This window comes from Dermochelys coriacea, chromosome 1 (assembly GCF_009764565.3).
Source record: "Dermochelys coriacea isolate rDerCor1 chromosome 1, rDerCor1.pri.v4, whole genome shotgun sequence".
NCBI classification, from domain to species: Eukaryota; Metazoa; Chordata; order Testudines; family Dermochelyidae; genus Dermochelys; species Dermochelys coriacea.
This window is the reverse complement of record NC_050068.2, coordinates 52511060-52526261: the sequence shown is the minus strand read 5'-3', so window position 1 is coordinate 52526261 and position 15202 is coordinate 52511060. Positions and strand designations below refer to the sequence as shown.

General features: G+C 38.1%; 1 protein-coding gene across 11 annotated transcripts in view; it reads left to right on the top strand.

Annotated features, from left to right (window-relative positions):
* POSTN (periostin) overlaps positions 1 to 14359 on the top strand; it is a 48588-nt gene extending 34229 nt beyond the window's left edge. For 4 of the 11 annotated variants that reach the window (XM_043504442.1, XM_038377508.2, XM_043504440.1 and 1 more), the window contains 7 exons: positions 1426 to 1503; positions 5503 to 5592; positions 6445 to 6525; positions 7143 to 7223; positions 9467 to 9553; positions 12109 to 12150; positions 13116 to 14359. In XM_043504442.1, coding sequence (XP_043360377.1) covers positions 1426 to 1503; positions 5503 to 5592; positions 6445 to 6525; positions 7143 to 7223; positions 9467 to 9553; positions 12109 to 12150; positions 13116 to 13153 — 497 coding nt within the window. In that variant the 3' untranslated portion in view covers positions 13154 to 14359. The remainder of the gene's footprint in view (positions 1 to 1425; positions 1504 to 5502; positions 5593 to 6444; positions 6526 to 7142; positions 7224 to 9466; positions 9554 to 12108; positions 12151 to 13115) is intronic. The other 7 variants (XM_038377442.2, XM_038377473.2, XM_038377432.2 and 4 more) reach the window with 2 other exon arrangements.
* The last annotated feature ends 843 nt before the right edge of the window (positions 14360 to 15202 follow it).

Here is a 15202-nt window from a genome sequence, read left to right as displayed (position 1 = left end):
TATGTTTTGTGATGCACCAGTGTGCTCTAGATTGAGGTTCATTTAGCTAGTTATTTAACTAGCTAAAGGCTAATCTAGGACCCTGTGCATCACCTCCTATTACAAACATATAGGAGGTCCAGCAAGTCTGGACTGTATTGTTTTAACCACTTGACAATAAACCAACCTGTATGAAAACACAATGTCAGGTGAATCTTGATTAATAATCATAAAAAAACCTTCTTATGGAATCAACTTCTATGGAAGGTCAACTTTTTTAAAAAAAGAAGGTGACTATCTGTTATTAAAACAATGAGGAGTCCAGGTGGCACCTTAAAGACTAACAAGATTTATTTGGGCATATTTGTTTTGGATACAGACTAACATGGCTACCCCTCTGATATCTGTTACAAAGAGAGGAATTGTATAATAAATGTCAACTAATAAGGTTAAGGACTATATCATGCTATTAGCACCAAAAACATAGTAAGGGGAGGTGCAAAAACACATCTCCCTTTTGGGAACACCATAATACTCTGTAAAGAAACTGCACTGATGTTGTGTTTTAAACTTAGTCATGCATTATTCAACTGCTGCCTTACAGTTAGAGATGAGTCTGAGCCAGATACTCAAACTCTGCCTCCCTCAATCAGACTTTGGGACCTGGTTCTTTGCTATCTTAAATCATGTGTAGTTATTGTAGTCAGTATAAAATGGCTTTAAAATACTAACTGATTGGGATGGGGATTTATGGGCACCTCACCCCCTGAGCTGCAAAGACAATAGCCACCTGCACTGACAGGTGTCCGTACCACACCAGTCCCTACAGGCTGCTCCATTGGCCTCCACTATGGCTCTGCTTGAGATATGCTACCATTGGCTGCACAGTGGAAGCTGCAGAGAGATCCGACAAGGAGGTAAGGTTGATTGAAGCAGAATTAACTGGGTATCTGAATGGTTAGCAGGAGACAGTGCCATGAAGAGAGTCAGGAGTCCTCCTTTGCCCCAGCCCACCTCCCAAATCTCCACAGAGCTCGTTCCATGCAGAGCTCTGGTGCAGAAGCATCTATAGGGTTCCAAGAAGTGGAGACAATGCCAAAGAGGATATGTGTCCCAACTTATACCCAGGAAGGCAGATCCCGAGGAGATGATTTTGCCATAGACGGGACAGAGGCTAGTCAACAAATCTTTAAACTCCCAATATACAACAGGCTGAGGGATATTATGACTCCAACTGGTATGAGAGAGAAAATGCAAGGTTATACAGTTGTTCTCATGAATGGACATACTTAGTTTTATTTTCTCATATAAATCTCTGGCATTATCCAAATGTATTATTATAACAATAAATAATCAGAATGGAATATTATATGTTATGGTTTTTGAGTGGAGGGTGTTAATGCCTTTTCTATCTCAGCTGTTTTGAATATTATATTTTTTTTCCAGGCACGAGAGTGATCGAAAGGGAACCAGAATTAAAATTGTTCAGAGAAGGCGAGACAATAACTAAAGTGATTCATGGAGGTGAATAAACTTTCTGCAGCTAGACTTTATTAGCCAGAGTACTTATGAAAACTTTATAGTTCGAAGTCAGGTTTTATTTCCTTTAAGAGCCATGTGGGTTTTTATGAGTCATCGGATTTGCTTTTATTATTTCATTCAGGAAACATAGTAGCATTTAATTCCTACTGGTTACAGATTTTTCTTAACTCTTCCCAAATCTGATCAAGTATCAGGGGGTAGCCATGTTAGTCTGTATCCACAAAAACAGCAAGGAGTCCAGTGGCACCTTAAAGACTAACAGATTTATTTGGGCATAAGCTTCACGGGCTAGAACCCACTTCATTGGATTCATGGAGTGAAAATTACAGATGCAGGCATTATTATACTGACACATGAAGAGAGGGGAATAGAAGTGGAGAACCACTTGTGAGGTAACTCCATTCTCTTCATGTGTCAGTATAATAATGCCTGCATCTGTAATTTTCACTCCATGCATCCGATGAAGTCGGTTCTAGCCCACAAAAGCTTATGCCCAAATTAATCTGTTAGTCTTTAAGGTGCCACTGGACTCCTTACTGTGTCTGATGTTATGTTTCCAGCACTTTACGTGCTGGGTTGCCATCTGTCTCAATTTAATTGTGTTTGGTGGCTGTTGACCTGCCTTCTAAAGTGCAGTAGGTAGACGTGATAGAAAGTGAAAATGTTTTGATATAGAAGTGAATCTTAGAAGCGAAGAACTGGAAAGGACCTCAATAGGTCATCTAGTCCACCCCCTGCATTCAAAGCAGAAGTAATAACTAGACAGTTCCTGACGGGTGTTCATCTAACCTGTTCTTAAAAACTTCCAAAGATGGTGATTCCACAATCTCCCTTGGCAATTTCTTCCAGTACTTAATTACCTAGACAGTTAGGAAGATTCTCCTAATGTCCAACCTGACTGCCCTTGCTGCAATTGAAGCCCATTGCTGCTTCTCCTATCCTCAGAGATTAACAAGAACAATTTTTTCACCCTCCTCCTTGTAACAAACTTTTATGTACTTGAAAACTGTTATCATGTCCAACTCAATCATCTCTTCTCCAGCCAAACAAACCCAGTATTTTCAGTCTTTCCTCATAGGTCATGTTTTCTAGACCTTTAATCATTTTTGTTGCTCTCCTCTGGACTTTCTCCAGTTTTTCCACATCTTTCCTGATGGTGCACAGAACTGGGTACAATACTCTAGATGAGGTCTTATCAGCATGGAAGAGAGTAGAAGAATTACTTCTCATGACTTGTTTACAACATTCTTGCTAATACACCCCAGAATGATATTTGGTTTTTTGCAAAAGTGTTACACTGTTGATTCATATTTATCCTGCAATCCACTATAATTCTCAAATCCCTTTCTGCAGTACTCCTTTCTAAACAGTCATTTCCCATTTTGTATGTGTTCCTTCCTAAGTGGAGTACTGTGCATTTGTCTTTATTGAATTTCATCCTATTTACTTCAGACAATTTCTCCAGTTCATCCAGATCATTTTGAATTGTAATCGTATCCTCCAAAGCACTTGGAACCCCTCCCAGCTTGGTATAATCTGCAAAATTTATAAGTGAACTCTCTAAGCCATTATCTCAATAATTTATGAAGATATTTAACATAACCAGAACCAGGACTGATCCCTGTGGGACCCCACTCTATATGCCCTTCCAGCTTGACTGTGAACCACTGATAACTACTCTCTAGGAATGGTTTCCCAACCAGTTATGCACCCACCTTACAGTAGCTCGATCTCGGCTATATTTCCCTCGTTTGTTTATGGGAAGGTCATGTGACACCATATCAAATGCCTTACTAAAGTCAAGATATACCACATCTACCACTTTTTCCCAATTCACAAGGCGTATTACTCTGTCAAAGAAAGCTATTAGGTTGGTTTGACATGACTTGTTCTTGACATATCCATGTACTTGTCACCTTACTATCTTCTAGAGATGTTTGCAAATTGATTGCTTAATTATTTGCTCCATTATCTTTCTGGGTACTGAAGTTAAGCTGACTGGTCTGTAATTCCCCAGGTTGTCTTTATTCCCCTTTTTTATAGATTGGCACTATATTCACCCTCTTCTCATCCTCTGGAATCTCTCCCGTCTTCCATGATCTTTTGAAGATAATCACTAGTGGCTCAGATATCTCCTCAGTCAGTTCCTTGAATACTGTAGGGTGTATTTCATAGAATCATAGAATCATAGAATATCAGGGTTGGAAGGGACCCCAGAAGGTCATCTAGTCCAACCCCCTGCTCAAAGCAGGACCAAGTCCCAGTTAAATCATCCTAGCCAGGGCTTTGTCAAGCCTGACCTTAAAAACCTCTAAGGAAGGAGATTCTACCACCTCCCTAGGTAACGCATTCCAGTGTTTCACCACCCTCTTAGTGAAAAAGTTTTTCCTAATATCCAATCTAAACCTCCCCCATTGCAACTTGAGACCATTACTCCTCGTTCTGTCATCTGCTACCATTGAGAACAGTCTAGAGCCATCCTCTTTGAAACCCCCTTTCAGGTAGTTGAAAGCAGCTATCAAATCCCCCCTCATTCTTCTCTTCTGCAGACTAAACAATCCCAGCTCCCTCAGCCTCTCCTCGTAAGTCATGTGCTCTAGACCCCTAATCATTTTTGTTGCCCTTCGCTGTACTCTTTCCAATTTATCCACATCCTTCTTGTAGTGTGGGGCCCAAAACTGGACACAGTACTCCAGATGAGGCCTCACCAGTGTCGAATAGAGGGGAACGATCACGTCCCTCGATCTGCTCGCTATGCCCCTACTTATACATCCCAAAATGCCATTGGCCTTCTTGGCAACAAGGGCACACTGCTGACTCATATCCAGCTTCTCGTCCACTGTCACCCCTAGGTCCTTTTCCGCAGAACTGCTGCCGAGCCATTCGGTCCCTAGTCTGTAGCGGTGCATCAGGCCATGCCGACTTGAAGACATCTAGCTTGTCTAAGTAATTTTTAACTTGTTCTTTCGCTATTTTACCCTCAGATCCTACTTCATTTCCACTATGTTTGACATCCAATTGCCACTAACCTTTTTTGGTGAAAACTGAAACAAAAATGTCATTTAGCACTTCTTCCATTTCCATATTTTCCGTTATTGTTTCCCACCCCCATCATTGAGTAATGGGCCTATCCTGTCCTTGGTCTACCTCTTGCTTCTAATGTATTTGTAGAATATTTTCTTGTTACATTTTGTGTCTCTAGCTAATTTAATCTCATTTTGTGCCTTGACCTTTCATGTTTGTGTTGTTTGTTTATATTCATCCTTCATGATTAGACCGAGTTTCCACTTTTTGTAGGACTTTTTAAAGTTTAAGATAATTGAAAATCTCCTGGTTAAGCCAGGGTGGTCTCTTGCCATACTTCCTATCTTTCCGATGCTGTGGGATAGTTTGCTCTTGTGCCCTTATTATCGTCTCTTTGAAAAACAGCCAACTCTCTCAAACTGTTTTTCCCCTTAGACTTGTTTCCTATGGGAGCTTATCTATCATCTCCTTGAGTTTGCTAAAGTCTGTTTTCTTGAAATCCATTATCTTTATGCTACAGTTTTCCCTCCTAACATTCCTTAGAATCATGATCTCTATTATTTCAAGATCACTTTCATCCACTTCCACTTTCCAGTGGACATTGGCATTTCCGCCCACTTTCCCAGATCCTTGAATTGTTTCCAACTAATATGGGCCTCAACCAAAACTTTGGATATGACCATCCCTGGACTTGAGGGAAGCATAGATCCTGATCCAGATCCAAGCACTGAGGCCAACTCCATAGGGCCATTCTTCTTAGTATTATTAATTTGTATTACAGTAGCACTTAGGGGTCCCAATCAAGATCATGACCCCATGGTGCTAGATGCATAGTAAGAAACAGGTACTGCCTCAAGAGTTTACTATCTAAATAGAAAAGACAAATAAAGGGTAGAAGAGAGGAAATATAAGTACAGAGAGGTAATGTCTCTTTGAATTTTTAAAATATCATTATAGAGCCTATTATTAAAACATACACCAAAATCATTGATGGACATCCTGTGGAAGTGACTGAAAAAGAAGTGACAGAAGAGAGAATTATTCAAGGTAAACTATGTGAAGCACCTTTCTAGTCACACTGGCTGAAATTTACCTTTCTGCACCAGGCCAATCTATGCATTTCTGAAGACCCACTCTGGCTCTTGTGGTGCACTGTACAGAAAGGTGAATGCCACCCAAAATTCTTAAGCCCTTCCCACTACTCCTTCAGAAGGCCAGCTTCTGGCTGTGGGTTGTACACAGATGTGTATGCAATATTTTAAACACAATGTAGAAGTATCAAAAGTCAGCATGTTTCTATATTTCAAAAAGGAGTGTCTTTTGCAAACATTTCACTAATGTATGCCATGGTGGGTTTTTATTATTAACTATTAGTATTATTTTTTAGTTTTTAAAAAATGGGTCCATTTTCAAGATAAGATTTCTGAGGAAAAGGGATAAAAAAGTTCACATTACTTCTATGGAAAGGACAATTTTATCAGTAATTCAAATAAAAGCAAAATTTGGGAAGATGGCAACATCTCCAGAATTAAATTTAAAATTTTAATATTAGCAAGTAATGTATTACTAGCATTTAAAATAAATTAATGTATAATAAATCATTAATTAAGTAAAAATTATAGGCATGGTGGGTAAAATTTTCAAAAGCACTTATGTGATTTAGGCTTCTAATTCCCATTTTGAAAATGGAACTTAGGCTTTTAGGAATCTAACTAAGTACCTTGGGAGAGTGGGTGGAGATCTCAATATTGCATTTTGGGGTCATCTTTAATTATAATTTTGAACATGATGCTTCTGTTAAAGACAAAAAACATACTACATGTTTCATAGGAGAAAATACATTAAAATGCAATAGTGTAGTCTTTGTTTCAATGCTGCCTCTTTTAAACTTTGTTTCAGGTCCTGAAATTAAATATACCCGAATTACTGCGGGTGGTAGAGGAGATACAGAGGAAAATTTGAAGAAATTGCTTGAAGAAGGTTAGTATTTGTCTTCTCAAAGAAAAATGTAGGCACCATGAGAGCCACCCAGGTATTTAATTATTGGAAATTATGCATTTTATAATTTTACATATATATACATATACAAGGTGGGCCCAAGCCACAAATTCAGAGCTAGAGATTAAACAATCCAAAATTTAGGAGCACTCAGATCTGATCTATTATTTGATCTATTATAAAGATGTAGGGTTCCTGAAATCTGAACCTCATAGTTGAGGCTTGTTTGGATCTATATAAACATGTGCTTGAAATGCAGTAGAGAGCTTTATTTTTCAACATGTTGAGTTCCACATCAAGACAAGAAAAGAAGTCCCAGAAGCAGCTGTGAAAGACATACTACAAATGACCCATCATTGGTACCTGTCTCAATATGCAATTCATTTTAAGTGGAACTGCTCATGTATACTGTATACCGAGAACTGATCAAAATGATTGCTTTTCTGTCATGATGATAACCAGATGTTTGGCATGGAACTTCTTATAATAAATGGATTTTGTAGTTATTCAGCTTGGTTCGTTAATGTAATGTAATGTAATTTAGAATTCTGAATGTCTTATGTAAATCAACTTTATGCCGTAAACATGTATCCTCTCAGAGGTTACCAAGGTGACCAAATTCATTGAAGGGGATGGTCATTTACTTGAAGATGAAGAAATCAAAAGACTCCTGCAGGGAGGTTAGTGAGTGTATGACAACTAACCTCTACATAACAGGTTCTGGTGATTGAAACCTCTCTCAGACAATTTGATCTCTTAACATTTTAAAGATTGACCTAGCTGGTCTAGTTTAAATATAAATCTACCAAAAAAAATGAAGAAAAAGGCCTCCTGAACTATAAAATGGCAAACTTTGAACAGCCAATTTTCATGCTCACATTGATAATGAACAAATAGAAGCTTGTTTGTTTTTTAGTCTTTAAAATGTTACCTAATTCAAACCTACGGGAGCAATGAAGATTTATTCCATTAGCTGCAAACTTTTTTCCAGGAAATCGTTAACTTTTAGAAACATTAATGAAATGGAAAGTGTTACAAGAGGACAAATCCATTACGCTTTTCTGTTATCCAGAAATGAATATTCATTGCCCTCAAGTTAACAATCAAAGGCATGTTTAGCATCTCTCTTTAAATACTGACAGGTAATGTGAGTCAAAATATTAACTTTAATTCTCTTCAAGTATAGCGTTCCTGGTAATAATTCTCTCTCTCTTCCTCTCTCTCTCAATTCTAACAGTTTTAGCAATAAATAACCAGTGGATGTAGAAAAAAAGTAGAAAAATGTGTGCATATTAAATTATTTCTTTATCTATAAATACGGAATGTATTCTGCTTATTGCATAGATTAGAACAACTACCTATAGTAGCAAAGGTGATAGTGAAAAAGAATTCAAGTATTCTGGGGAAATTTAGTATTGGCCTGACTAATAAACTCGAAAGGATATTTGTCTGTTTCTCGAGTCATACAGTAAAACCTCTGATTTAGATTAATTGAATCCATTTCTTCTTGTCATCTTTTTATTAATGACAAGTCTGGAAGTCAGTGAAGTAGGTCACAAACAATCCTGGAGCTAATCCTATGGACAAATTCAACTAGGCTCAGATTCTCAAAGGCATTTAGATGCCTAACTTCCCATTGGAATTAGGCACCTAAATACCTTTGAAGTCTGGGACTTAAACATTTGCCTAAGCAAGGATTTAGAAAAGGCTGCAGGATATAGCCCTTAGCTCTTTTATAAAGTAAAACCATCACAGTTAACACTCATTGGTCTACCTTATCTTAACTGGTAGACTCAGCAGGTAAGCAAAGGACTGGTCATGGAGCCTGAACTGCTGCATTATCTTTACTCATAAGCTTCTCTAGGTCATGATTTAAGGAACTGTGATTAGGACAGTGTGGGAAAGCTTGCATTACTGCTGAATATAGTGTACACATATTAGTAGTAAAGTCCCCAGGGCTACTCATCTTTTACCTTTTATCTGCACTAAATTCAGTTAAAGCTATTTTAAAATTAAATTGAAAAATTACAAAAGATATAGCAGACAAATTAGAAGCACTGAACTAAATTCAATTGTCTACAGTGGGGGTGCAGAAGTAAAAAATGCTGAATTTACACCCTAGGGGTCTGCAAAGCTCTACTATTGTGAATTAGAGTGGCCTGACACCTTGGATCTCTTCGGTATCTAGCTATTGCCCTAAATTATCAAGCTCTGCAATTAAATACAGTTAATCTCTAAATCTATATGACTCTACAGATTTATATAATGGTGATACATTGAGTATTAGTAATAAATTGGGTAATACAACATAGTCTCTTGAATTCTTTTCTTCTCCTTGCTATCATAAGGTGGTTAGTAAAAGCCTCTTGCTTTATGTAATGGATCAAATGAGCGGATTATCTGTTTTTCTTTAGTCTTCTCTACACTTTTCCATGTTTTAATCAAGTCTTTTGCACCACAGTACAGTAGTTCTAGCCAAGAAGAATAGCTACACATGCTGCATTGTGGCTTCTGTAATAACGGTGGTGATGGCTCCCTGCTTCCTCTGACTGCATCAGAGCACTTCTGTTTTACAACAGAGAATTCCCCAAGCACTTGAACAAACCTGAGTCCAGTCACAAATGTATGTCTTGCCTTTGAGCAAAGCAACATGCTCTCTAGTGGGCTGTTATAAAATTATGTATAATCCAGCAGAGCTTTCTGCACTTGGCAGGCTTTGCTGAAACAAAGCCCCAGTTCAGCCCTAGAGAAGGAGACTCCCCAGTGTCAGGGCTGAGAAAATTGGCAGGATTGTATGATGCTTATAACAAGGCATCCTGCTCACCACTATGCCCCCAGAATGAAATGTGTCCTGTCCAGGCACCCTTCATATTGAAAAATGCTATCCCAGATTTAACTCATTTGTTTTTAATGCTTATCATAGCTGGAACTGAGTACACCAAGGTTACTAAAGTAATTGAGGGAGAGCCACAGATTATCGAGAGAGAAATCAAGGAAGTCCACCTGGAAGGTTAGTTTGTCTAATAATGCAAAAGCACTGAGACCATCTTCATCTGCAGCGATCATCCCAGGTGGGGTTTTATAGTGCCTGTGCACATAAGTTGTTTAGCTCTGAAACTAAGTTTTAGCAGGGAGAGTTTTGACAATTTTTTAAAGGATTTGATCATACGCTGACATTGCAGAGAGTCATTTCAAAGTTTATTTTGAGGCTCATCATAAATAAATTAATTGCCATGTGTAGTAGGCAAAGAAAAAGATCTAGCTGCAAAATTTAGGCAAGAATACTGAAAAATGAGCATAATAAACTTACTGCCTTTTTTGTGAGCAGCACTATGAGAAGAATATGTAAGTTCTCAGTAACTTTAGTTTGTTTCCTGTTTCAATGTCCATCCATTATGCTAGGAGTTATCAACTGCGGGGTCAGAATCCCTGGGAGGGGGGGAGGGGAGGGGACATAAACAGGTGGTGGGTTGCAACCATTCTTCCCTTCTCATATTGTTAAATGGGAAGGAGGTTCCAATTAGGTGTTCTGGAACAATCTGTATAGTGGGGGTGCTGAGAGCTATTGAACCAAACTGTAAACCCTGTATATGATGGAAACCACTTCAAGCCAGGGGATGCAGTGGGACTCCTAGTTCCAGCACCTGTGGTTCCAGTGGGATCCCAGTATTAAAAAGGCTGAGAATCACTGGACTATGCAATGAAATTCTTAGGGACCACGTTCATTCCTGGCTTATGCCTGGGCTGAATTTAGATGTTCTAGTTTAACTTGCAGTTACTTATAAGTTGCTCACCTAACAGTACCTACTGTGAGTTAAAACAAAGCAGTAATTTCTTGTGATATTTGTGTATGTCCTCTTTGAATTAGCATTTCTAATCATTCAAGATCCGTTGCTAAAGTTTATATATTTCTTAACTGTTCACATTCCAGATATAGGATACATAGAAACAAATATAGCTTCTGGTGAATGAAGTTTCTCATGTTATCTGAAGTACCAAGAAATTAATTTGTTTCAACTATATTTTCAATTTATGTTAACTTAATGGATTTTGCAAACGTGAAAGAAATTCAGAGGATAAATTTACAATATTCCAGAGGATTTTGTTTGTTTGATTGTTTTTTTACATAAATAGTCACATTTTAATTGTTCAAAATGAAGTGCCGTATTTGTGTTTACAGGACTCATGATACATCTGTATAGATTAGGGGTGGCCAAATCATGGCTCTTTTGTTGCATGTGGGTTGCATGTGGCTCTTTTATAGTTAAAGTGTGGCTTGCAAAACTCCCCATACTCCTCCCCCCATTCTCCACCTACCAAACTTGGGGCTGGAGGAGCTCAGGGCTTCTGCCCAGCAGGGAGAAGGGGCTTAGGGCTTTATCAGAAGCAGGGTTGAAGCTCCAAGCCCTTGCAGGCACCTCCCGTGGGGCTGGAGTCCCAACACTTCCCTTCCCACAGCCCTGAGCCCTGGCAGGCACGTCCCAGCTCTCAAACATCTGAAGATCTTTGTATGTGGTTCGGCGGGTCAGTAAGTTTGGCCACCCCGGTATAGATACTTATAGGACATATACTGCATAATGGTGCGCAATAAACTCTGGGTTTGATCATACACAAAGAAGATGTGGAGCATTATGTGTATAACTTCAGTGATAAGCAGGACAGGGAAGGCAGAGAAGTCTGATCTTCCATCAGTGAGAGAGATGCCCAGTAGCTATGAGCCTAATAGCTGATGTAACTTAATTTAGTGAGCAACCTCAGCTGGGAGGATATGTCCCTAAAAGGGGACCTGATTAGCATGATGAGGCTTGCACTTAAGACCATGTGTTATGCATGTAATATCAGTGGCAAGATCTGCAGTGAGGATGTCAGAGAATATTCGTTTTTCTTCCTCTGGAATTTTTCTCATATTTATATTTTCTTGCACTAATCTACAGATGTGGGTTACAACATTTAGCAAATGCCTGTAGAGTCACAGATCAAATGGATATTTTGAAAATCACCTACAAGTCTATTAATTAAGAGTGCCTCTCCAACATATTACCTGTAAGCGTCTCATCTCAAAAGAAAGGAATTCTGGGAATCTAAATTGTAAATACAATGGTGCTGCAACATCACAATACTGACTTCACTGTACATGGTTATTTGGAATTTCCAACTAGCATCTCAGGGATAGTTCATCTTCAAGAACTATAAAAAACAGTACAGGTCTTATGTTTATCTTCAATATCAATAAGTTATCAATTTGCTACCCTTTCCAGGAAAAAATAGCTTGTCAGCAGCACAGTCATCCTAACTCACATTAGGGATAATTCTGTATTTTTAAAGGATTTTTTTGTTATGATTTGTAGAATGAACAAAATGACAATGTTTTATTATTTTTTCTTAGTACAAGCCTTTGTGTTGCAGGTCATCAATAATCCCGAACTTATTAAATACCTACAGCAGTGTTGACTTCATTTTTTAAGATATGATTTTCAAATCAGCTATTGATTTGAATTAGAATTGAACTCTAATTCAAATACTTGTTTATAAATCATTCCTGACTGCAATATTTCTATTTTGTAGAAGCACCAGCAAGGAGACCAAAACCACCCAAAAAAGCACAAGGTACAGGAAAGGAAGCATTTTCATATTATACTTTTTCTAAGCATATGTTAAGACAATAAACCTTTCCTGAGACTAAAATATATTCCAGTAAAAAGAACGGTAGTCATTTTTCACTGTGTTCTTTTGCAAGGGTTGGTAATGTTAATGTTTTTTTAAAACACTAATATGCCTGAAAAACAACTCCTAGGGACTTTGTGCTCTGTATAAACAGGGTTGCCCATTTCATTTATTGAAACAAAGGTTGAATATGAAAAGGTATTAACCAGTACTTCCACTCTGAAAACAGGCTTTATAAAAATGGCATTGTGGAGTTCCATCTTTATTGTGTTTCACAAATTTGATATCAGCCTTGGTTGCTTGATAAGTAAAAGGATGCTTTTTACTTTGCTAACTGCCAGGCCTGCAACTCAATGTGACACCTGAAAGTCAAGCTAGATACTTTGTTTCTCATGAATTGGCAGCAGAAGCAAATATAAGCCAGTCATACCCTTGGCTACACTAGTGGAAGCCCATTGTCTCTAAATGATGTCCTCAGTTGGGTTTGTGTAACATTGTCAGCTTTTACTGGAGTAGCAGATGGGCATCACTGGAAGATAGTTGGGTTGCATTTGGCCTGGAGCACTGATATGGTGAAGTCATTAAAAATTTTGCTGGCATAAGGAATAAATAATAACTGTGTAAGGGTCTCAGGATTTGTCCCACTAAAACTAGATATGGGATTAAGAGAGGTCTAGATTCCAACTATTCTCAAAGTTTGGGGGTATTTGGATCCAGGGTTTTAGTGTAGCCTATTATCAAATGAGTAGATGTCCATGAAGTTCAAAGCCAGATCTGTTAATTTCCATTGGGCTATTTGAAGGAGCAAGGACGGATTTAGGACAAACTAATTTTTTGAATACTTTACTGACCTATTGACTATCCATTATATTTGCAAATAACTTTCTTCTGTTATGTTTTGCCACTAGGAACGCCACGGAGAAGGACAAGGCTAGTTCGTCCTTAGAGCTTTCCAGTGAGATAGAGTCCATAGAACTAAAAATGAATAGCCTGATCTTTGAGAGGAAAAGAAGTTGTTTTAAAATAAAATCAAAAGGAATGTGTCATTTGCTAATCAAGTATAAACTGAACCATGAGCCCACACAAAGGGTTTGATTGTGTAAACATTCACTACTGGGCTTAGTGCCCACTAGCATGAGTAGTCTATTAAAGTAAATGAGACCTCTCTTGGTAGTAAGCATTATTTAGGGTGAAATGCTGGCCACGCAGAAGTCAATAGCAAAACTCCCATTGACGTCAGTGGAGCCAGGATTTCACCCTATGCCTGGTAATAAGTGTTTACAGAATTGGGCTCAAACTGAGCAGGGAACATTTCAGAATGTAAATTTTATTATTTCTTATAAATGAGAAATATACATGAAATTAGATCATTTCTAGAAATATATAGTTTTGGTGACTTGATGATGGGTAATCTAGGGAGAGCTCTATAAACCTAGCACTTTTGGTTCAGTAATATCATGCATTTGATGTCAACTTTCATCATGTTTTTAATGTCATTATGACACCAACAACGTTACCTTTTTTAAATTAACAATTATACCATATATTAAATGTATCATCTAGTTCTGCATTACATATTCAAACATTTCCTGGTAATATGGCTAAAGGACTTTCTAAAAGAAAATCACAAATGAATTTCCTAAAATTTATTTGGTGTAGGATTGTGCTGGTGACATTTTCATAACTAAAAATAATTCCTATTATAGGAATCCTATAGCAAACACAAAACTTAAGATACTAAAGGGATAACATTTTAAGTAAGAATGAGCCCTTGAATTGTTAAAGCATAAGGGATAAATAAAATGCATGCAAACTGTTACCTCTGCATGGAAAAGCATAACAATAATTGGGGCTTGATATGAAAGCTTTTATATCAAACATGCTTTGCTAATGTCTGGTACTAATGTGGATTTGTTTGTAAATTATGTCATTTTTTATAACTCCAGTTTTGTACTCATAAAATGTTTAAGTCATTTGCCTTTTGCAATATTTTTATGTCAAATATTGGAATGCAACTATTTGAGAAGAAAGAAAAAAAACATTTCTTCAAGGTGCCTTAATTTTGCAGAACCAAGGTTTAAGAGGAGTCATTAGATGTGCTATTATTCTTCTGTTTTCAAACAAATACTCATTAAAAACTGGCTGAATTATGCTTCTTTTTATTTGTAAGTAAACCCTTTTGTGACAGGGCAAATTCTAAATATTCTTAAGATTCCCCAGTGTAACTTTTAAACAAATGCATTCATATAAACAGGTATATTTTTTTCTTTTTCCCACTTAGCATATGGAGTTTATCCTAAACTTAATGTGTATGTGTGTGGTGATGTGGTGTTCTGACCCATCTAGTGGCACCGAGACCACTTAGCCCTAATCTACACTGGGAGGGTGGGAGTCAATCTAAGATACGCAACTTCAGCTACGTGAATAGTGTAGCTGAAGTCGGCGTATCTTAGGTCGACTTACGTGCCCGTGAGGACGGCGGTGAGTTGACCGCTGCCGCTCCCCCGTCAACTCCGCTTCCATCTCTTGCGAGCTGGAGTTCCGGAGTTAACAGGGAGCGCATTTGGGGATCGATTTATTGCATCTAGATGAGACACGATAAATCGATCCCCAATAGATTGATCACTACCCGCCAAGATCTGCCCTTAGAGAGAGTTAAATAAGTCTGCTCTACAGCCTTAGCTAACAGCCAGCTGGCTTTTAGCTCATGCAGTAGAGTCTCATGCACTAAAATCCAGAGGTCCCAGGTTTAATCCTGCCCACCAACGACCAGGGTCTGTCAGCGTTACATCAGGTTTTAGCAGCAAACTCTGTAAGTACATAATCCATAGCCCCATGAAGTCAACAGAAAGTCTCCCACTGAATTCAAGGGGCTATGGATCAGGCCCTAAAACACTCCATAGCAGTCCTTTGTCAATTGACTAGTGACTGACAAGGGTAGTTATGCTGTCAGCACCTGATAGACCATTTAGTCTTACTGGACTAATATAGTATC